The 18,369-nt window shown below is 44.9% G+C and overlaps 2 protein-coding genes across 2 annotated transcripts; one reads left to right on the forward strand and one right to left on the reverse strand.

Moving 5' to 3' along the window:
• Nucleotides 1-501: 501 nt before the first annotated feature.
• Nucleotides 502-9,603, forward strand: LOC131939233 (uncharacterized). The gene is made up of 3 exons (XM_059297435.1): nt 502-2,107; nt 3,418-3,520; nt 4,200-9,603. The coding sequence occupies exons 1-3, from the start codon at nt 800-802 to the stop codon at nt 9,110-9,112; spliced, it is 6,324 nt and encodes a 2,107-aa protein (XP_059153418.1). The 5' UTR covers nt 502-799; the 3' UTR covers nt 9,113-9,603.
• Nucleotides 9,599-17,519, reverse strand: LOC131939234 (galaxin-2). Its single transcript, XM_059297436.1, has 7 exons — nt 17,408-17,519; nt 15,416-15,478; nt 14,131-14,542; nt 13,884-13,959; nt 13,210-13,394; nt 10,696-10,807; nt 9,599-10,264 (listed from the first exon to the last, which is right to left on the reverse strand). Exons 1-7 carry the CDS (start codon nt 17,469-17,471, stop codon nt 10,091-10,093), a joined length of 1,086 nt encoding a protein of 361 aa, XP_059153419.1. The 5' UTR covers nt 17,472-17,519; the 3' UTR covers nt 9,599-10,090.
• Nucleotides 17,520-18,369: the final 850 nt, after the last annotated feature.

Raw genomic sequence — 18,369 nt, forward strand, 5'->3', positions numbered from 1 at the left:
ATTGTTGTCTAGTTTCAACATATAGCCGTAGTTTTGACTTGATCGACGTGGATGTGTACCAGATGTAGGTAAGGTCACAATCCAAGTTGCACTACGTTGCTGGTTTCTAGGCCTAGCTGTAGACTGCTTAAGTCCATGAATCACATGTTGCTAAAATGGCTAAATGAAGTAAAAAAAAGTTCGGTTGCCGGAAAATTTTTATCGATATGCGTCCATCACACGGATTGCGTTGTAAACTAGTCTACCAATTAAAACATAAGGTATACGAAACCGGCTGCATAATACTTTTATTTGAAACTCTTTCTCATAGTTCTTTAAAAAAACAATTTAAATATTCACTACATTTGAAACTGTTCAAAAATATTTAGTTTGAGCATACACACTCCAACTTTATATCTAAGGTGTCTTGTGTTCGGCTATTTGGTTACTTCCCTTACATCGATCATTTGTGGAAGAAATTTATTTTAAGCTGCGGATGTATTGTGAACACAATTCAATGACATCATCGCGAAAATGGCGAAAACATACTCTCAAAGAGCGCAAGGTCATAGGAATCCATATTGCCAAAATGGCTGCCTTTATACACAAATACACGGTTTAAGTCCTGTTTAACTACTTCGGTGGTTCTTTTTTAAAACATCTGCATCGAGTCATCTAAGCACTGGGTTAGCCACTAACAGATCATGTTGAAACAAAATCAGGCAATTTCCGTCGCGTCTGGTCTAGTTGATGAGAGTGTAAGTAAACAGGAAGGCTTCGAGTTACTCCGTTTCTCAGGCCTGTGTACAGTCGTAGCAAGATGGTGACTGACCTGCGTAGGCCTCGTCTGACAGCCCAAGCCATCTGCATCACTCTACTGCTCAACTCCCTTTCAACATCTTATGCCACCACCATCTGCCCTGCTGGTTTTATGCCTCCAGACTGTGCCCAACAGTGTAAAGACGGGCACTATGGTGCAAATTGTGTGTCACCCTGTCCTAGCTCCTGCCTCAACCGCTCTTGCCGCCCACAGAATGGTGAGTGCTACAAATGCATCCCTGGACTCACGGGCAGCAGATGCTCAGAGCAATGCCCTAAAGGTTTTTTTGGGCAAGACTGCAAGCAACCCTGCCCGACGGGTTGTCAAGACAACCTGTGCGACCCTTTCGTCGGCGCGTGCCTTCAGTGCCTCCCCGGCTACAGTGGCACCAAATGTGAATCTCTCGTCCCGGTGCCGGGTAGCCACGCCTTCAAACAGCCCACCGACGAGAGCACCCGAACTGCGAACAAGAACTCCATGTTGTACATGATTATAGCGGCCGTCTTATTTTCCTTGCCCGGCTGCATTTGGCCTTGTTGGGTGTGTTATTTCAAGAAAAAAAAACAACTCTCAGAATCCAGCCCAAAAAAACATGTTTACAAACCACTAAACACGGACGATGGGCTGCAGACAAACGCCTCAGCCATAAAAGGGAACCCAGAATCACATCTGAATTTTAAAGATGCACGGGAACCCAAGCGGGGTAGAGGTGAAAAACGAAAACCCTCTACACGAAATTCGCCCTCTCCGCCGTCGAAAACAACGAAAAACACTTTCGGTTACTACAGCATACGGACTAAATCCTCGACGGGCGTGCATGTTGAGAGCAGCTTCCAAAACAAGGACCAGCTGACCGACGAGACTTTGGAGCTTGGTGGCTTTTTGAAAAATTTCGACCACAATAAGGTTCTTAATGAAAACCGACCACTCGACGTGAAGAAAGCAGCGAACTACACGGATAATTTATATTTTAAAACCTCAACTAAAACCGCGAGTGTGGCCTCTGCAAGATCGGAAAAATCCGATGTACAATCTATTAATAGAGACGATCACATACCCAAGAGTGGGAGTACTCGTGGGGCGGAAAGTAAAAATAACGCTGGTGACAATTTGAGCCTGTTGACCCGTGGGGGCGTCATTGGTCAACATCCGGCCCAACACACTATTGCTGTGCAGACAGTCCAGTGCGAGTTAGAGCTAGATGAAACGCGTGGTAAACAAGACTCGCCGGAACATCCTGCGCATGCGCGTAGGGGTACTAGACAAAAGAGATCGTTTATGACACGCGTTTGGGGGAGGTTTGCAAAGGTGAGAGCTTTAAATCAACGGACGAATAGGTCTAACCAACATCATCCTACAGGTAGGTGCCTGACTTCATCCAACAGGTAAGTGCCTGACGTCATCATACAGGTAGGTGCCTTACATCATCATACAGGTAGGTGCCTGACATCATCATACAGGTAGGTGCCTGACATCCTACAGGTAGGTGCCTTACATCATCATATGCTTGACATCATTATACAGGTAGGTGCTTGACATCATCATATGCTTGACATCATTATACAGGTAGGTGTCTGACATCATCATACAGGTAGGTGCCTGACATCATCATACAGGTAGGTGCCTGACATCATTATACAACTAGGTGCCTGACATCCTACAGGTAGGTGCCTTACATCATCATATGCCTGACATCATTATACAGGTAGGTGTCTGACATCATCATACAGGTAGGTGCCTGACATCCTACAGGTAGGTGCCTGACATCATTATACAGGTAGGTGCTTGACATCATCATATGCTTGACATCATTATACAGGTAGGTGTCTGACATCATCATACAGGTAGGTGCCTGACATCCTACAGGTAGGTGCCTGACATCATTATACAGGTAGGTGCTTGACATCATCATATGCTTGACATCATTATACAGGTAGGTGCCTGACATCCTACAGGTAGGTGCCTGACATCATCATACAGGTAGGTGCCTGACATCATCATACAGGTAGGTGCCTGACATCCTACAGGTAGGTGCCTGACATCCTACAGGTAGGTGCCTGACATCATCATACAGGTAGGTGCTTGACGTCATCCTACAGGTAGGTGCCTGACATCCTACAGGTAGGTGCCTTACATCATCATTCATATAGTAGCTTTACAACAACATACAGGTAGGGCTTTATATAACCAGATATGTATCCTACATAAAAAAAAAACGTTCGTGTGTTACATTTTCATTTGTTAGGAATCTTACATTATTATATATTACCGAAGATTAAAAAAAAAGAATGTAAATTGTCTTACGGGCACTCTAAAACAACCACATATTCACTATAAAACTACGTTATGTTCCTTACAGTTGTGTTCAGTATAAAACTACGTTATGTCACTTACAGTTGTGTTCAGTATAAAACTACGTTATGTTCCTTACAGTTGTGTTCAGTATAAAACTACGTTATGTTCCTTATAGTTGTGTTCAATATAAAACTACGTTATGTTACTTACAGTTGTGTTCAGTATAAAACTACGTTATGTTCCTTATAGTTGTGTTCAATATAAAACTACGTTATGTTCCTTATAGCTGTGTTCAATATAAAACTACGTTATGTCCCTTATAGTTGACCAAAAGACGTTCAAGTAAAAACGATCCAGAGGCAATCAAGACAAAAGAACAATCTAAGAGTACCAAACAAACAGCCACAGAAAATCAGGCTACTGCAGGTAATTAAGTCAGAGATTAGCGCTAGGTTAATGATCCAGTGGATTAACAGATTTGAACATCAGTGTACTGCAGGTAATTAAGTCAGAGATTAGCGCTAGGTTAATGATCCAGTGGATTAACAGATTTAAACATCAGGCTACTGCAGGTAATTAAGTCAGAGATTAGCGCTAGGTTAATGATCCAGTGGATTAACAGATTTCAACATCAGGCTACTGCAGGTAATTAAGTCAGAGATTAGCGCTAGGTTAATGGTCCAGTGGATTAACAGATTTGAACTTGTGGTTAATCTTAACCCGCACTGTTTCAAGTGTCTCAACTGGAAAAGTCGTAACAAAAAGGCTGTGGCAGACATGTAGTTAGTGCCGCCTTAACCCCCCCCCCCCCCCACACACACATTTGATTGCAATAAGTGGTGAGTTTTTCTTATTATGAAACCTTATCTGATATATGTATAAAATGTACATGAAAGAGATGCTTCATCCACGTATTTTCTTTGTCTACGTCTAATATTATGAGTAAGTGGGATTTTTTAAAGTGGAGACAACGCCTATAGTAAATGTTTAATTTTATATTCTTACTCTTTTTTATGGGCACAACGATTTGACCCTACTGTTTTTGTTTTCTTTCTCGCCCCTCCCCCTCCCCTCCCCCTCCCCTCCCCTCTCTCCTTGGTTCCAGACCAGTACACGTGTGTGGACGAGGCCAATGACCCCGTGTATAACGAGACCACACAACCAATCACGCGTGAAAGTTCAACACAGTCGAAAGCTTTGGATCCAAGGAGGTTCAAGAGGAGATCGAATCGAGCTCAGAGCTTTGCTAAACTAACCCAGACTGAGCTTGGCACCGAGTCCCGTGTTCTGTCAGACAGCGGCTGTAAGGAGGCGGAGAAAACAGGAAGTGAACGTGAGCTAGCGAGCGTCCGTCAAGTGAGCTTTTCCAACCCTCATTCTCGTGCCTCTAGCCATCCAAGCAAACCGGACGGCTACGAATCAAACGGTGGTATTGCTCAAGAAAATGACGTCAGCAAGCAAAGAAACACTAACCCTGAGGGCAAAACGCTGGGAACTTCCCGCCAATCTGCGAGTCTGCCAGATTACGCCGTTAACTACCCTCACGAAACATCCGGGAAATCTCTTCAAAACGGAAGATCAAGCCCCGTTCTACAAAACACAGAGCCTGCTTTGACAGCCCATGGAGACTGTCGGAAAGAAGAGCAGCGCCTCAGTCATTTGGCCTCCGTCAAAAAGGTGCCCGGCGAAGCAGAGGGTAGAAAAAATCCGAATAAGACATTTGTTGTGAACTCGCCCCAGAAGCTGATCAAAAAATACGCAAGCCGTAGCATGGGAGACATCAGTACTAGCGGCATGTCCTGCGGCTTAAACAAACCTGATCCCATCCACTCGGAGTACAAGCCATACACCATGGACCCCAACTTGCACGAGCCAATTCCGGTGTTGTTGTACCCGTCCCAACACTACGCCACGCTGGGAAGCTGTTCCAGGGAGGCTGCGCAGACCTTCACAGTTCAACAAGCGACACGCCAGCAGATATGTTACCTTAATAACTACCCAGTCTTCCCTGATATATTTCTCAACGAAGCAATGTATCGCTGCAACATGTTTAGCAGCCTGCACCCAACAAAACCCCCGGCAAAAGATTCCAATCCTCCCCCCAGAATTCCCAACTTGCAGGGGCATAACTGTAACGATGACACAAGCACGGCAAGTGCTTCGATATCCGAACTGGGGCCCACAGTGAGCGAATCGCGTGACGTTGGCACCAGAATAATGGGCCCGCAGCAAAAGAGCAAGACCCGAGAAGGTCACGCAAACCGGAGCAAGCAAAGAGATTCTGAAGACTCGACCTTACTGAACAACACAGTCCCAGACGTGTTTAACGACATGATTGTAACCAAACATCGACCGCCGATTGATAAATACCATTCTCTTGAGGGCCATAAATTCCTAAAGTCTCCCAATTCCCCGTTTGTTGCCCCACCACCGACCGTCTCCCCGGCGATGGCTTACGAGCAGGTCAGGCAGCAGGGGGACACCAGGGATGAAATTCTCCACAGCTTGCATCAGCTGAGGGAACAACACCCCGACCTATTCCTTAACCCAAAGTTAGGTTTGGAACCCGGATATCTCATGAATGACCCGGTGTCGAAACAAGTTTTCGAACCAGGACAAACCGTAAAACACGGCGACACAGACAAAAAAAGCGAACTTGAAAATCTTTCCCAGAAGCTCAAATATTCCGAGTGTTGCAAGCGTTCATCCCGACACCGTAACGTTCAACCGCCTGGAAATCAGCAAACACAAAGGCAGTGTTCAGACGGCCGGAACCAAACGATGAAACCTACAGGGAAACAACTCAAATCAGTTCCAGAAAACAAAGACATCGATGACGATTCCTTCTTCAACCCGTTGTCTTCGACCGCACAGAAATCCTTGTTTGGCACGTATAAAAAAAGTAGCCGGAAAACTAAAGTCGATTCCGGATCGTCATCCCTGTCATCGGATAGCACATGGGACAACACGGATACCAGTGCCAGGATCTCTGAGATAGCCCGACAAGCGGAGAGCTATTCCAAGACGGTCTCTCAGAGACACCAGACAAAAAGTGCTGCCATCAAGCCGGTTCAGAAAATTGTCAAACCTAAACCAAAGGTTGTAGCTGCCCCTAAATTACCATCAACCCCGAAACCAAAGATAGAAACTAATTCTAAACAAAAATCTAACCCTCCCAAAAAAATACAAAAAGTTGGCAAAGACAAGAAACCTCCGCCGACATCATCATCATCAGAAACATCATCCTCAGAAGATGACAGCAGTACTGAACCAGTGCAGAGATCCCCAAAGCCTAAAACCACCAACTCCGCCGACGCTAAGCAAAATGCTAAAAGCCCCAAAAAGATCAATGTCAAAGTTCAAGCTAAGCCTAGCCCTAAAGTAGATAAAACTCCTTGCCATTCCCCACCCAAGCAGTCGGTAACGAAGCCGGCCAAGAAGGAAGACGTGCAGAAAAAAGAGGACAAAAATAGTACAAGTGCTAAAAGTCCCAAGGAGATGAATGTCAAATTTGAGGATAAGAAAGGCCCCCGCGATGCCAAAACTCAACAACGGTCTCCGGACAGCAAGTCGACTGTAACTAGCGCCAATAAAACGGAAGTCAAGAAAAAAGCGGCGCCGATAAAAATATTAAGTCCTAAGACTATGAGTCCTAACGCGGCGCTGATAAAAATATTAAGTCCTAAAACTATGAGTCCTAACGCGGCGCTGATAAAAATATTAAGTCCTAAAACTATGAGTCCTAACGCGGCGCTGATAAAAATATTAAGTCCTAAAACTATGAGTCCTAGACAGGATACACTCAAAATCAAACCCGAAAGCCCAAAATCTCAACAACAATCAACAGCCATGACAGCCCAAACTTCCAAACACATTGTCAAAGAGTTGCAAATTGTAACTGAACAGACCGGTGCTCAGACTAAGAAACAGAACGTGGCGGAGAAAAGCAAATCGCCGCTACAGAGAAATGAATATTTTCCTGGCCAAGGGGACAACGTTGTCGTGACGGACATTATAATTGCTGTACACAACCAGAAAAATACACCCCAATCCGAGAGATCATACATCAGCACCGTCAACCAAAATCTACGTTCCGACTGTATATCCACCGTTAGGATCGTCTCACCACAGGTGAAGCAAAGCGAGTTGAAAACCAAATCGGAGATTGATTCTAAAATAATTATGTACCAAGTTAACAACAAAGACGCGCGTAAGGAAGTTGACAAGCGGCAGGGGAAGAGTCCAAACACAGTCCGCGTCCTGCTGCCACAAGAAAAACAAGCTCAACACGAGAAGAAAAAACAAAAAAAATCCACTTCCGGTTTGAGAGAGTCTGGTAAAGACACGTCAAGAAACAAATCTTCGCCTTTAGAGTTGTTTGAAGCAGACGCCAGGTCCAGCGCGCATCCTGCAGACGGGGAGGTGCAGCAGTCGCTCGACTACTTTGTGCTGTGTCCCGTGGAGCAGCTGCCCGGGGGGCAGGTGGTGGACAAGCAGACCAGGGGCGAGCACCTGATGAGCAACGCAACCAGCTTCCACTACGTTCTCCGGTCGCCCCAGTCTCTAAGGACCACGCCTGAAATGGCCAGCAAAAACTCGGCGCACTCGACAGGAAGAGACTGGACATGCGAGCCGGGGATGGGGATGTACCCCATCCCCTCCCTGTTGGAAGATGTCGTCAAGCTAGACACCGTCTACAGCGAATCAAGTTTCTCCCACGTGGAAGAGAGGCTGATACTGAGCGACGGGAACAGGGTCAGGTCCAACATATCGAAGCCCCAATCCATCATCATCGACAACAGGTCTTGTCCAATCCGTTACCAAGCTTACGGTCCGGGAAAAGAGTCTCGCTGCCACAGCTTGCCGGCTCAGGTGTTTATGGTGGACCCGCTGTCTAAAAATGTTGTCCCACAAGGCGAGGGGTATAAAGCGGATGCAGCACATTGTCCGCCTGGTGAAGCAGCCCAGTCTAGAATCTTCCAACTGCCCAACACAGCCCACGGCACCAAGCTCAACTTTTATCGAAGACAAGGGACAGAAAACTCCGAACCGCAAAAAGACGAAAGCACGGAGCAGTTCAAGTCGGTGATAGACGAGGACTCGGATTGTTTCTTCGACGCCATGGAACACCGGGACTCGTACTCGTACGACAAGCACATGGACACCACCTGTCTGTCGTCGGGAAAGCACAGCATACCGTTTGACCAGAGAAGGAAAAATAACAGCAAAAGCGACCCAAACGACGCTAAAACGAAACGGCCGAAAACAGGTCAAAAGAAACTCAATTGCGCGTTCAGGTTTGCCTCGACCCAAACAGCCAAAGATGGCGCCAGTTCCGTTAACAAACCCAAAGAAGGTGCTAGCTCGACGAACAAACACAGAGAGGGGTCCACATCCGGGAAGAAGAAACCCTCGTGTTCTGAAGAATCCTCCAACAACGCTCAGACAAAACAAGCCAAGAAAACTTTGAAGACACGAGGAAGGAAGGGATTAACAGAAGATACTGCGGTGTACACGACAAAACACCCCAAAATCGAGTACACAACCAAGGAACAACGTGATCTGTTGAGGGGAAAAGAAAAACACGGACTGGATTATTGCACCTCAAACGCCACGAGAGAAACTCTGGACTTCTTACAAACGTCACTAGATGAAATGTATTTAGCACCAAGCTATGTGCTTAGAGAACATTCTGGAGAAAACATTTACATGAGTAGGAAATATAGTAGAAATGCTAAGTCGAATCCACCAGAAGCCACGTCTAAATCAGCCGACAGTTTATACCCAACGTCTAAACCAGCCGACCGTTTATACCCAACGTCTAAAACAGCCGACCGTTTTTACCCAACGTCTAAAACAGCCGACAATTTGCAAGTATCGTCTAAAGAAGATGATATTGTGTACACAGCGTGTAAAGCAGATGATCGTGTGTACACAGCTTGCACAGAACTGGACAAAACGAAAGCCACGAAACGCCTCCACCCTGACGTCTTCTACGACGCCTCCTGGCACAGCTGAGGGTGGAGGAGGGTGGAGGAGGGTGGAGGAGGGTGGAGGAGGGTGGAGTTGATCTTAACAGACACGGCCTGGACTGGACCTGACGCACAGACGACCCACGTGACCGTAAATGACCTAAGTCAAGCAGCCACGACTTAAGTCGATCAGCTGACTAAATCCATTAGACTTACAAAGAAGTTTTAACGACTGAATTTGGTTGCTAACTCAGAGTGAAGAGATCGGGAAATCTCGGGAAAGCTCGGGAAAACTCGGGAAAGCTCGGGAGGGCACGGGTTCACATAGTCTCGGATACTTCCTGCCATCACTGACTGACAAATCGTCTGGAACTTTTGATCTGACTACAGGAAACAGGCACTAATCAATTCATGTTTTGATGACCTCGAAAGATGAACCGTAAACTTTAAATGACTCAACTTGATCTCACGGAAGTCGATTTTTGTATTTGATGTATACATTTTATAATAAACAACAAAATTCATTTTTAACTATTGTAAAAAATATACAATTTTATTTCTATTTATATCCTATATAACTTACACATTACTACAGTAAACTACAAAATGTAACAAAACATAGTCTAAATATCTGTCGTCATCTCTTGTTTGAAAGCTATTTGATTGGACAAAGTTGATTAAGTTAAAGCATTCAGTCCTACGGCCGACGGTGTTATTATTTACATTCGTAATTAACATCTCATCCAGCTCCGACTTTAAGAATTTCATTTGTCAACTGAGTCAAGTTTATGCAGTACAGAAGCGGTTCAACTATTCTTATCTAAACACGGAGTATTAAAAGATAAAATACTTCAAACTTTAATATCACAATCGCTGACCTTCTTGGTAACGCTTTCACCGACTCGGTAACAACAAAAGTCACAACAATTTGACCACGCGAACAGGTACCACGTTATGACGTCACAGTTGGCTTATTTTCCCGCGCAAAAAGTGAACAGCCTCCACTCATGACGTAAGCGTTGGCCTATTTGGCCATGCAGAAGGCGTCGCGAGGAAGGGGGTCGCCAAAACAACACTGCTGGAAGGCGGGCTGGAACTGCTTCTTCCCACAGCAGGAGTAGGCGGGGGTCTTGGGGATGGCGTTTCCTTCATCGCAGCAGACGTGGGTCAGGGGGTTGAACATGTGTTTCCCACAGCACTGAAACAGTGGTGACAGGGTTAGGTTAAACAGTGGTGACACGGTTAGGTTAGATAGTGGCAGTGCTGACACGGTTAGGCTAAACAGTGGTGAAACGGTTAGGGTAAACAATGGTGACACGGTTAGGTCAAACAGTGGTGACACGGTTAGGTTAAACAGTGGTGAAACGGTTAGGTTAGATAGTGGCAGTGGTGACACGGTTAGGTTAAACAGTGGTGACACAAGTAGGTTAAACACTGAGATTGGTGACACAGCTGGTTGAAACATTGAAATTGATGATACAGGTAGATTAAACACTGATAGTGGTGACACAGGTTAAACAGTGAGGTTGGTGGCAGGTTAAACATTAACAGTGGTGAGACAGTTTGGTTAAACACTGACATTTATGATACTTTTAGGTTAAACACAGCACTGTACAAGTGGTGACTCACGTCCAAGTGTGGTTGGCCAGGGGTTCTGGGTCTGACCCCCTCTCCACAGCACATCTGGTGGATGGGGTCGTAAGGGGTCTTTCGACAGCACTTCATGTTTCTGCCAGGATTTCTGCGGACAAAGCAACACATCACCACATCACCACATCACCACATCACCCCTTCATATCTTCATATTGCCACATCGCAGATGTTCACCAAAATGGTGTAGATCGGGGGACACAATCGTTTACCCATGAAACGGAGACAGACGGTTTTTTTCATGGATGTGTTCATTGAAATATCAACAACTGTCACAACACACATGACCCAATTAACTCACGGAACAAGGAACTTGTCACAACACACAAGACCCAATCAACTCACGGAACAAGGAACTTGTCACAACACACTTGACATGATCAACTCAGGGAACTTGTCACAACACACATGACCCAATCAACTCACGGAACAAGGAACTTGTCACAACACACATGACCCAATTAACTCACGGAACAAGGAACTTGTCACAACACACATGACCCAATCAAGTCACGGAACTTGTCACAACACATATGACCCAATCAACTCAGGGAACATGGAACTTGCCACAACACACATGACCCAATCAACTCACGGAACTTGTCACAACACACATGACCCAATCAACTCACGGAACTTGTCACAACACACATGACCCAATCAACTCACGGAACTTGTCACAACACACACAACACACATGACCCAATCAACTCACGGAACTTGTCACAACACACACAACACACATGACCCAATCAACTCACGGAACAGGGAACTTGTCACAACACACATGACCCAATCAACTCATGGAACAGGGAACTTGTCACAACACACATGACCCAATCAACTCACGGAACTTGTCGCAACACACATGACCCAATCAACTCACGAAACACGGAACTTGTCACAACACACATGACCCAATCAACTCACGGAACTTGTCACAACACACATGACCCAATCAACTCACGGAACTTGTCACAACACACATGACCCAATCAACTCACGGAACTTGTCACAACACACATGACCCAATCAACTCACGGAACTTGTCACAACACACACAACACACATGACCCAATCAACTCACGGAACAGGGAACTTGTCACAACACACATGACCCAATCAACTCATGGAACAGGGAACTTGTCACAACACACATGACCCAATCAACTCACGGAACTTGTCACAACACACATGACCCAATCAACTCACGGAACTTGTCGCAACACACATGACCCAATCAACTCACGAAACACGGAACTTGTCACAACACACATGACCCAATCAACTCACGGAACTTGTCGCAACACACATGACCCAATCAACTCACGAAACACGGAACTTGTCACAACACACATGACCCAATCAACTCACGGAACTTGTCACAACACACATGACCCAATCAACTCACGGAACTTGTCACAACACACATGACCCAATCAACTCACGAAACACGGAACTTGTCACAACACACATGACCCAATCAACTCACGGAACTTGTCACAACACACACAACACACATGACCCAATGAACTCACGGAACAGGGAACTTGTCACAACACACATGACCCAATCAACTCATGGAACAGGGAACTTGTCACAACACACATGACCCAATCAACTCACGGAACTTGTCGCAACACACATGACCCAATCAACTCACGAAACACGGAACTTGTCACAACACACACAACACACATGACCCAATCAACTCAGAGAACATGGAACTTGTCACAACACACATGACCCAATCAACTCACGGAACTTGTCACAACACACATGACCCAATCAACTCACGGAACTTGTCACAACACACATGACCCAATCAACTCACGGAACTTGTCGCAACACACATGACCCAATCAACTCACGAAACACGGAACTTGTCACAACACACATGACCCAATCAACTCACGGAACTTGTCGCAACACACATGACCCAATCAACTCACGAAACACGGAACTTGTCACAACACACATGACCCAATCAACTCACGGAACTTGTCACAACACACATGACCCAATCAACTCACGGAACTTGTCACAACACACATGACCCAATCAACTCACGAAACACGGAACTTGTCACAACACACATGACCCAATCAACTCACGGAACTTGTCACAACACACACAACACACATGACCCAATGAACTCATGGAACAGGGAACTTGTCACAACACACATGACCCAATCAACTCATGGAACAGGGAACTTGTCACAACACACATGACCCAATCAACTCACGGAACTTGTCGCAACACACATGACCCAATCAACTCACGAAACACGGAACTTGTCACAACACACACAACACACATGACCCAATCAACTCAGAGAACATGGAACTTGTCACAACACACATGACCCAATCAACTCACGGAACTTGTCACAACACACATGACCCAATCAACTCACGGAACTTGTCACAACACACATGACCCAATCAACTCACGGAACTTGTCACAACACACATGACCCAATCAACTCACGGAACAGGGAACTTGTCACAACACAATGTTGTGGTGGGGTCGTAGAGCGACATCCCGCAGCACATCATTGGCGGGGATCCCTTGGGGGGTCGGGGCACGGGGATGTCCCCGCAGCACACCTGGGTTGTCATGTCGTACATCCCCTTGTGACAACACCCCCACTGCTGGGGTCCTGGTGGGATGATCTGCAATCAGGTGGGATTATCGGGATACAGACAGGTGAGATTATCGGGATACAGACAGGTGAGATTATCGGGATACAGACAGGTGAGATTATCGGGATACAGACAGGTGAGATTATCGGGATACAGACAGGTGAGATTATCGGGATACAGACAGGTGAGATTATCGGGATGCGGACAGATAAGATTACCTAGATATAGACAGGTGAGATTATCTAGATACAAGCAGGTAAGATTATATAGTAACAGACATGTGAGATTATCTAGATACAGACAGTTCAGATTATTTAAAATAGGTAAGATTATCAATATACAGACAGATAAGCTTGTTTGTCTTTGTATTAGACATGATTGTGTAGGCATTAAGTTGATCAATTAGTTAATTAAGATTGTGGACATATTGCGAAGAAATACGACAGATGAATCAGATACTTAAATTTGAGACACGCTAAGTATTAAGTTAATTAATTAGTTAATTAATTAGTTAATTACATTGGTGATGCCGTCACAGCACAGCTGCCCTGGCATAAAACCTCCAGAAGAACATTCTTTAGAGTGGGGCCGGTACCTGTGGACAGGAATGTATCAACTGAACATGTGTATGTAACTTTAAACTTGATTTAAAAACATCAACTAATCGTGTTCATTTAACTTCAAGCTTGATCTAAAAACATCATCTGATCATGTGTATGTCTTAGATCACTTATCCTGTGACAGCCATGTGACTTAGATCACTTACCCTCCTGGTGGAGGCCAGTACTGTTGGTTGGGGGCAGGTCCAGGGGGGTTGTACCGGCTCTGTGGGGGCCCGGGGTTGTAGTTCTGTGGGGGCCCTGGGTTATAGCTCTGTGGGGGCCCATAGCTCTGTGGGGGCCCATAGCTCTGGTAGGCCCCAGGGTTATATCCTGGGATGTCAGCGAACAGAGAATCTTGGGTGGGCGTCAGGGGTGCTGGTCTTTGAGGGGGCGCCGGCTTGGGGGGAGACGCTGGTTTGGGCGGCCAATTGAACGTCGGGAATTTAATGCTGGGGGGAGTGGGCGCCGGCGGGGGAGGGGCGTCTAGGCTAGACTTCATCAACGTCCTAAACTGCCTCTGTAGGGTCTGTAGTGCCTGGATGTAGGTGTCTGCTGCCTGCTTGTCTATGCCTGGGCCTGGGGGAGAAACAGATTTATGTCAGCATTTAAAATCGCGATCTTTGATGTGCATTCAAACATGTACATGTGTTAATTGCCCATTACCTTTGTTTATGGCATACAAAGGGGATCGTGTGATCAGCATTATGCCCAGCCATTTTTACTTACCCTAACCAAAATTAGGTACCTATAGAAGCTGGATGAACTCAAGGCTGACCCGAGATCCGAACGAACGCTCCATAGTTCAACCACGTCGTCCCACTCCCATTACCCATATACACATTTTACTTGCACATTATCCTTACCCATATATTCGTTTAGCTGCTACTCTGGTACCGGTTTTATCATACATTCTAAAGAACCTTCGATTATTAACCATAAACCCTAAACCAGTTCGAGACCAGAGATCTACCCTAACCCTAACCCTAAACTTAACCCTAACCCTAACCCTAACCCTAACCCTAACCCTAACCCTAACCCTAACCCTAACCCTAACCCTAACCCTAATCCTAATCCTAATCTTAATCCTAATCCTAATCCTAATCCTAATCCTTATCCTAACCTTGCGTGTTTAAAAGCTTTCTTTGTGGTTTCTGTTCCCCCTATATGTAGCTACGTATATCAAACACATTATCTTCATCATCATCAATACATAATCTATTAGTAAATTGGAAGGGGGGGGGGGTCTACAAATGATGTCACTCTCAAAGTAGGGTGTTGGTGTTTGTATGAAAGGAGGGTGTTGATGTTTGGGTGAATTTGTTGTAAATGGTCAGACGTTGAGGGATGGTAGGGGTGAGTGGGGTTTGTCGTATACAATGAATGTACGACCCATTAGTCATGTTTGTATGTCCAGGCTGGATTTGAACCTGAGACATTGGTTGTACTTACTCCATCCTTGACTCAACCCTTGAGGCGCCCCGCTGCTCTGGGTCGTCAGGTCGGGTTCAGGGTCTAGACACAAATTGTAAAATATTAGTTTCAAGTTTAAGTGTACATGAAGTTGTTTAAGCGGTTTTGAAAAACCGAAAGTAGGATAAGTTTCACTTCCGGTTACCGGAAATCGCTGAAAAGTTGAAACAGAACTACCAATTAGATATAATACTTATATATAATATTTCGTCAATTTAGCTGTACGTTACTCAAGTTATTGTGCTCACAGACAGATACACAGACACACAAACAGATATATGGACAAAATGGCTAAACTTTGTTTTTCCGACTCAGTGAGGTGTAAACCGTCGAGATTTGTGAAAATCTCCTTTTCCATTTTTATGCACGATTACAAGACTTCCTCTATACTCCTTATACGAGAAAGTAGATTATAATTTTATTTGTAAACCATTGTGTAAATGTAAATAGAAGAAAAAGCCCCACCCAACAAATTCTATGATAGAACTGCTCTGGAAGTCGCGTTGACCCAAGTGTAAGGTGCATATTTGCAAGTACTTGGGCCGGCTGCCCCCCCCCCCCCCTCCTCCCTCCTCCTAACGCCGCCAGCTCCAATCCTGACCGGAAGTAAGCATTAACGTGTACGCTGGCCATGTCTACCTGTCAGCCACAGAAAGCCCAAGTTCATCCTTAGACACCCCCCCCCACCTCCCCATGGAGCACGACAAGACAGGATACAAGAAGAACCAGACAAGATAATCTCTGCCTGTGTACGATTAAAACAGCCACACCGGCAACATAAAGTTCTTCGTGTTATTGTTGAACTTGGTCTTACAAACATTATGTGGCCAAATTTTAATATAATATTTGGCCAAATTTAAAAATTAGCTGCTAAAGCTGGATTAAGAAAACCAACTTATAATTTTAACATAAATCTCCTTGTTCCTTCTTGAAGCTAGTGCACGTAGTGCTAAACCTTTTGAGCTATTTTTTTTAGATTGATGCTAAAGTTGGATAATAAATCAAGCAGGTGTTACCAGATTTTAATAAAGCCAAAATTTTTCTCTTCTCGTGTTCTAGCCAAGTGTAGAAACTAGGTGGGCGACATGTAACCAGGGGACATAAATCTCTTGAATACATATGTGAAACTCTGAACTTTATGGGGGGGGGGAGGAGGGTTGAAAATAAAATCCAAATGTGCTGTTTTTTGGTCTAGGATGCAGGTAACTTCCTTGAGAAATAAACTTATTATTGTTCTTATTCGCCTCGACCTTAGATGTAAGAAGGTGGACAGATTAAATGCTAAGTTTGACCGCACGGTGGTGACGTCACACGAATTTGACCAGCCATGACTTCGTACGGTGAAGGTGTGAGGGGTAAGTGTGGCGTCAAAAAATCTGCTCTACTTTGTGCTGTTTCGAGTCCTACCACATCTTCACAGAAGAGCAATTATTTTAACCAGTTTTTCTTTCAGACATTTTTCTCCAGGGGTGGGGTGGGGGTGGAGCAAGCAATTTGTCCAGGTGGCTTAGGGGGCGAAGAGATGCCTGAATGAAATTCTTACATTTGAATTTGTTGTACATTGGTTTGACGTCTATCTAAAGTCGCTGGTAGCACAGGGCAACCACAATTAGCTACAGGCTACTTCGTGGGGTATTCGCTTATCAACATCTGTTCGGCTATTGTACACACTTTAATTAACGGACTAAAATTATAGTGAATCAGATCTGTATTAAATCCAAAGGAATACAGTACTAAAACAAAGGGAATTAATTATGTTCTAAAAAGGAATCAACTATGTGCTAAGTAAAGGGAATCAACTCTGTATTACAACAAAGGGAATTAATTAAGTTCTAAAAAAGGAATCAACTCTGCACTAAAAATTAAAAAGAAGGAAATAATTTCGGTACTAAAATAAAGGGAATCAACTCGATACTAAAACAAAGGAAATAATTTCGGTACTAAAACGAAGGGAACTAACTCTGTACTCACATAGAGCGCCGTGGCAGGATGTAGAGAGCCCGACTAGAAACACCAGAACCTGCCAGGTTGCCATCCTCGTATCGTCTGCTGCTTGACGTCTGCCCGCAGACGACAAGCTCCTCCCCCTGATGCATTTGTCACATTTTTATAGCGGCCAACGACACAGTGACAGTGACGGGCGACGATACTGGACATTCAGTATCGATACCACAAAACTAAGTTCTAACCTGTATTGTTTGCAGGTGATATAGGCCTGAAATGTTTCCAGGTGATGCAGACCTGAAATGTAGATTGTGACCTTGACATTGAATTGGCGTCGTGTGAAGTAAAATGGATGCTTTGGTCTTCTTAACAAAGTGTGATCGATTTTCAGTTTGTATATCAATCACTGATCCAGCAATCACATGACTCCACCTAGCCAATGGCCTTATGCTATCTAACTAGCACAATCTGTAAGGGATCTGGTTGTGAGGACTAGTCAAACTTTAGGTTTAGTGGTGGCGCTGAGGGGTGGGAGGGGGGGAGAGCTCAACATTTAAGGATAACAATGAGGAGTTAGAAGTATCGTGTGAGAATGTTAATCACTTATCGATACCCAAACAAGTCAAGTATCGATACGGCCAACTGAATTATTTGTAAACACAAGTGGATAAGTAGCTTTGTATCTATTGTTTTGCCGGTATCGGACTCTAGTACAACCATAACCCTAATCTTATCCGTGATTCTCAACCCGATCTCATCCCTCATCCTAACCTTAACCAGTTACAACAACACCGGAAGTAAATAAATCGTGGCGGGTTAAAGTAATGCCCAATCAACAAGTCTATAGTCACATACAAAAGAATATGTGTATGTCTTGTAGACAACATTCTTGAACTACAAACATCAAGCGAATGAAATCATGTACCCCCATCCCCCTTTAACTGTTAGCATCAAGGGGATAGTACCATGTACGCCACCTCCCCCACATA

This window comes from Physella acuta, unplaced genomic scaffold (assembly GCF_028476545.2).
Source record: "Physella acuta isolate Inbredline_101_S28 unplaced genomic scaffold, ASM2847654v3 ptg000269l, whole genome shotgun sequence".
NCBI lineage: Eukaryota > Metazoa > Mollusca > Gastropoda > Physidae > Physella > Physella acuta.